At 47.9% G+C, this 6,159-nt stretch overlaps 1 protein-coding gene across 2 annotated transcripts in view; it reads right to left on the bottom strand.

The window, feature by feature from the left end:
* Alox5ap (arachidonate 5-lipoxygenase activating protein) overlaps positions 1–5,639 on the bottom strand; it is a 22,454-nt gene extending 16,815 nt beyond the window's left edge. The window contains exon 1 of one of the 2 annotated variants that reach the window (XM_028779748.1): positions 5,465–5,639. In XM_028779748.1, coding sequence (XP_028635581.1) covers positions 5,465–5,534 — 70 coding nt within the window. In that variant the 5' untranslated portion in view covers positions 5,535–5,639. The remainder of the gene's footprint in view (positions 1–5,464) is intronic. The other variant, XM_028779749.1, reaches the window with a different exon arrangement.
* Between the last annotated feature and the right edge of the window lie 520 nt (positions 5,640–6,159).

Here is a 6,159-nt window from a genome sequence, read left to right as displayed (position 1 = left end):
GTGTAGAGACAGACTCCAGAGGGTTTGTCAATAGAAAGGACGGTGCAGAAGGGCTTTGCACAGGTTTGGGGAGTTCTCTACTGACCAGATACAACTCCAGTCAGCCTCTCATTGTGTGTGTGTCTTTGTATGTCTCTGTGTGTTTCTGCCTCTCTCTCTCTCTCTCTCTCTGTGTGTGTGTGTGTGTGTCTGTCTGTCTCTGTCTCTCTGTCTCTCTCTCTCTTCTCTCTCTGTCTCTTTCTGTCTCTCTCTGTCTCTGTCTCTCTCTGTCTCTCTGTCTCTCTCTGTCTCTGTCTCTCTCTCTCTCTCTCTCTCACACACACACACACACACACACACACATACACCAATACTCTTGTAGAAACATGCTCACTTTGAACACATCCATAGGGCTACTTGTGCAGAAGACTGCTCACAAGTGAGTGTGGGCCTCCCCTCACTGACTCCTCGCGAACTCTCTCAAGAGGGGCATCCTTCTGCTCTCAAAGCAAGGAAATCAGTGCGGGTGAGGAGCTCAGGCTCAGAGCTGCTGAATTCCAGCCCAGCTGAGCCCCTCCTGTTGCTATCATTTAAGTCTGTCCGTCTGTCTATCCTCTTACTATCATTTGAACATATACCTGTCTGCTCTAAATGTCTCCACTAACAGAAAACATAATAGGAAATTCTAGGCATCTCCTTTCCCAGGACCCAAGATGGCTTCCCTTGCCTCTGAACATAGAGAAGAGACTGGCAACACGGAACTCAAAGGCTAGCTAGTTATTAGTGAGCAGTGGGACTGAGCTACACCTCACTGTTGGCCTCATCCGCCCTTTCTTGGAAAAAAAAAGCCTTTCTTTTCCCCCAGGGAGAAACCCTCTCCCTGCTGTGTAGACCTAACCCTCCCACTCACCCTCCTCAAGTCTGTTCTCTGCTGTCCTGGCTCCTTCAACTCTCAGGGTCTCCCTTTCTCAGGTCACCTAAAGACACCTACAAATCCTTCCTTCCCATAATTCCAAACTTAAGCATGTCTTCCTCAGTCCAGTATCTATGGATGCCAACCTTCCCCTCCTTTATCTTCCTTACTCCTTGCCAGTCTCCCTAAATCCTTATAAACCTCGAGTAAATTCCAGAAGCCATGCAGGCAAAGACCATGTGTACGCTTTCCCCGGCTAGTTGTTAATATTAAACCAAAACCGGCAAGCAAATGAGAGACAAATACCCACAGGTGGTTGCAAAAACAGTTCCTCTGAATTCACCACAAAGGGGATCCTGACAACCCCTGGACCATCATCTACAAAGCCCCTGGGCCGTTATCATCTACTGTATGGAAAGGAGGGGGCAGTGAAATCAAATAAGCTTCTCAGGGTCACATAAAAAAAGACCCTGAGATTTCAGTTCATCACTAAGGAAATGGAGCCAGCAGAGTTACAGACAAATAGCTTTTATGAGGCTGTTTTAATACAACAAGCTGGTGGCAGTTTCAGAAGCTGTCTATGGCAGTGGTTCTCAACCATCTTAATGCTGCACCCCATTAATACAGCTCCTTTTGTTATGGTGACCCCCCAACCGTAAAATTATTTTTGTTGCTACTTTATACCTGTAATTTTGCTACTGTTATGAATTGTAATGTAAATACCCATGTCTTCCCAATGGTCTTAGGTGACCCTTATGGGGGTCGTGACCCACAGGTTGAGAATCACTGCTCTGTAGTTTTCATTTCAGAAAGAGCCCCTGGAAGGGAGGAGGTGGCTGTGTGGTGGAGGATGAGGAAGGATGCTTACTCATGTCAGTTTCTCTCATCACGTGATTGGCTGAGGGAACAGAACTACAGCTATAAAGTGGCCTTTTTCTGCTGTCTCTAAATTGTCCACCCTAAATTGAAAATATTTTGAGTCAAAAAAAAAACACATTAAATACAATAACCTGCTCAATGCCTCAGCTTAGCCTGGACCACCTTAAAGGTGTTCAGAATACTTCCTACAGTCTATGGTAGACTAACTGTCTGACACAAAGCTTATTTTCCAATACGTTCACATAATTTTCTATGTAGCCTACTAAATGTAATGGTGGGACGATTTTATAGGTGACAGTTTTATAGGGTTTTATAGGGATGGTTCTTGTACCTTAAAGTCAATAGCAGGACTAGTCAGGGTTTCTATTGCTGTGTTAAAACACCGTGGCCAAAACTCATGTTAGGAAAGTAAAGGGTTACTTTGGCTTAGCCTTCCACACTGCTCATCACCAAAGAAGTCAGGACAGGACTTCAAGCAGGTCAGGAACCTGGAGGCAGGAGCTGATACAGAAACCATGGAGGGGTGCTGCTTACTGGCTTGCTCCCCATGACTTGCTCAGTCTGCTTTCTTATAGAACCCAGGACCACCAGCCCAGGGATGACTCCACCCACAATGGGCTGAGCCCTCCCTCCCCCGTTGATCACTAAGAAACCGTCCTACAGCCAGATCTTATGGAGTTAATTTTCTCCACTGAGGTTTGTGCCTCTCTGACGACTCTAGCTTGTGTCTAGTTGACATAAAACTAGCCAGGACAGTAAGTTAGAGACAATTTGCGTGTTTTTTTCCAGGTTTGCCTCAGGACAAGGCTGTTGGGCCCTTGGTAGGAGAAAGCCGAGGCTTCTTGACAGCTGTGCAGGGAAAGCAACTGTCTGTGATGACTCAGGACTGGGTTTCTTAGTTTCTCTGTCCTCTTAAATCTTCATCCTGCTGCCTCTAACTGGAAGAAGGCAATACATTCAGTCATCTTGATGACTAGAGGGTTTGAGGGCAGAGGGGGAAGTCACACCAGGCAGGCTGGGCCCTGACCGTCCTCACAAAACTCAGAGTTCCCTGAGAGTATGAAACTACCACTGCACATTGTCTGGGACACAAATAGTGTTCAATACTTGGTAACAACGGGGAAAACTTTTTTTTTTTTTGACTAACAGGAAGTTTTTAGAGTGGTGTTTTTGTTTTGGAGGGTGGAAGTATAGGTTTTTGTTTTTGCTTTGTTTGTTTGTTTTTTGCATGTTTTTTTAAATCTCTCACACAGGTTTACAGACAAAACCCAGGTTTTGTTAGAATTACAAAGAGATGTTGGACCTAGGACTTAGTTTCAGCCTAAGGTCACAGTCACAGGTCAGCATAGGTGCTGTGTGTGTCTGAACTTATTTAAATGGTTCTTGTCCTAAACAGACATCTTCAACAGTTACAGAAGGCCCTGGCAGATGACCTCAGTCTCACCGGGGAGCTCAGGCTCCTCCCTGACAGGAGAGCAGAACTGATCCAAAGCCACTGTGTGGAGCCTACGGGCTGCTCCTACGGAAAACAGCGGCCTGTCCTGATCACAGGTGGGAGGGCTCTGTGCCATCACTGACCCCATGATACTCTGGCTCCACCTTGTTCTACCCGGCTCCTGTGGGGCTGAGGAAGGACGAGCATCGGTGTGGGGACCTTTGTGGACACAACCTGGTCATCTGTGTGCCTAACGTGAGAGAACCTCCAGTCTAACCAGGAGCCTTGTGGCTTCCCCTGATGTGTTTCTGAAATGAGAGGACAATGGTGAAAGTGATTTTGAACTTCTCGTTAAGGCCGGTTCCAGCTGCACTGGCAGGGGAGATGGCACAGTCCACTGTGCACCGATGCTAATTAGGTACCATGCGGGGTACCGAGGAGAAGGATATAGGGGAGCTCCTACCCAAGGCTTTCCCTGCCCTGCACAACTATCCCCATGAGACTGGGGGTTCCCGTTGCCACCATTCCTGGAGGGCAGCCTTGCTTAGTGTCCCATCATCAGGGTCCCTGGACACCACCTGGTGCCAAGCAAGGTCTCTGCAGATGTGTGCAGCTTACTCCACCCTATCAACGCACAGAGCCAAGAGAGGTCTGCATGAGAGAGACAGCGGCAGCTTGGGGAACTGGTGACTTAAGGGAGCCACTTGTTCCCTCTCGGGCTTGCAAGCTGATGAAGTGTGATGTAGCACAGAGAGGGTTGGGTCTGGGCACCCCACATTGTTGCTGCATGGAGAAAAACATGCCTATGGTGTGCCAAGACTGGCCCCTCTGATTTGGGAGGCCAAGGGGAAGCCTTGCTCTGTGCCCAGCCAAAGAAATCCTAGCATCTTCACAATCAAGATCACCACAGCATCCCAAGATGGCTGAATGTTCCAAATCCCAAGTGTGACAGTCTGTAGTCATGAGCAATTACCAGGAAGCCATGGCTGCTGCCATGAGTAACAACTCCCTGATTTTCTCCTACTAAACTGGAAAGCACAAAGTCACTGGTGTCCTTACCATCCCCCCCCAAAAAAATGTCAGCCTGAAACACCCAAAGCAGAACTTTAAGGCAACAGCTCTACACAGATGTGTCCCGCACAGATCTGTGCCCTGCTTAGTTCGTTAACTCTTGATTATTCATCTTAAACTACAGCTACACAGAGAGACAGACAGACAGACAGACAGATGTGTGTAGGATATGTTTGTGTGTGATGGCAATCCTAAGAAACAGAAACATTTCCCTAGACAGACAAACGATAGACAACAGATAAATACATAGACAGACTGACAGATAACGGATAGATGGGGTTTACATATAACTAAATGATAGATAAATAGACAGAGAGACGGTTGTCAACCTGTGAGTCATGACCCCTTTTGGGTCACAGGATTCACTTAAGACCATCAGAAAACATGGGCATTTATATTACAATCTTTGACAGCAGCAAAATGGCAGTTATGAAGTAGCAACAAAAATAATCTATGTTTGGGGGTCACCACAACATGAGAAACTGTGTCAAAGGGGTACAGCATTAGGAAGGTTGAGATAGGTGAATAGAACATGACAGACAGACAGACAGACAGACAGACAGACAGACAGACGTGTGTGTGTGTGTGTGTGTGTGTGTGTGTGTATGTGTGTAAAGCTGTACACCAAAGCTGGGGTATAGATGACTGGTAGAGAATGTACCGAGACTATGCAAGGCCTATCCCCAGTACCATAAAAAACAAAACCAAATACCCTTATGCATTGTTTTTTGATGTTTCTTCAGAAAAACTTATTTAAGGACAGAAGTAAAACGATGATAAAGTCTTTCTCCTTCATAGCTCTCAAGTCTACCCCTCCCCCAACACATATGACAGACGACCTCGGTCCTGCTGCAGATTGGTTCACTCAGGCCAGTGTCCAAAGGAACATAGACCTATGCACTCTCTCCAGGCCTTTGCCTTCCACCCTTCATATGCAGACTCCACCAAGAAGACACTTGGGCCAAGTTTCTCACCAGCCCTTTCAGGTTGCTCTCTGTCCTTGGCAAACACACCTGTCATCACCTTTCCAGCGAGAGAAGGAAAACCCAAACTCACACAAAACAGGACCCACCTCTGCACACTCAAGTACAAAGCAGTAAATGCAGATGCATGCAATGCATGGGCACAGAATGGTGTGCGCCTGACTTCCGGCGACCCCGCTCTCCCTGAGGAAGGGCTTCCCTTACCGTTCTGGATCACGCTGATGAGGGTGACAAGGGCCAAGAGCACGACGTTGCCCACAGCCTCCTGATCCATGCTTGCTTCAGGCTCCCCAGAGACAACTAGTCTGGCCTCAGCACCTCACTCAGCCTTACTGAGCAGAAAGGGGAAGTACCAGGCCGTGCCCTGGCTTTACCATCAGTTTCAAAAGGTCCCCAGCACAGCCACTCAGTGCTCATACTCCTCCCCTCCTCCCCTTCTTCTTCCTCTCCCTCCTCTTGTTCCTGCTCCTCCCCTCCTCCTTCTCCTCCCCCTCCCCTTTCTCCTTCCCTCTTCCTCTTGCTTTCTACCTCCTCCCCTTGCTCCCCCTCCTCTCTTGCTCTTCTCCCTCCTCCTCCTGCTCCTCCTCCCCTTGCCCCTTCCCTCATTCTCTTGCTTTCCCTCCTCCTCCTCTTGCCCCTCCCCTCCTCCTCTTGCTCTACCTCCTCCCTTTGCTCCTCCTTCTCCTCTTGCTCCTGCCTTTCCTCCTCCTTCCTCTTTTGTCTCCCTTCTCCTTTCTTCTCTTGCTCTCTTTCCTTCCCTTGCTCCTCCACCTCTTGCTTCTCCTCCTCTTGCTCCTCCCATTCCTACACTTGCTCCTCCTCCTTCCTCTTTTATTTTTCATTCTTTCCTTTTTAATTATTATTCAACAAAGTGACTGGACCTGTGGTTCCATGTTACC

This window comes from Grammomys surdaster, unplaced genomic scaffold, assembly GCF_004785775.1.
Source record: "Grammomys surdaster isolate TR1022 unplaced genomic scaffold, NIH_TR_1.0 362, whole genome shotgun sequence".
Lineage (NCBI taxonomy): Eukaryota > Metazoa > Chordata > Mammalia > Rodentia > Muridae > Grammomys > Grammomys surdaster.
This window is presented reverse-complemented; position numbering and strand designations above follow the sequence as displayed.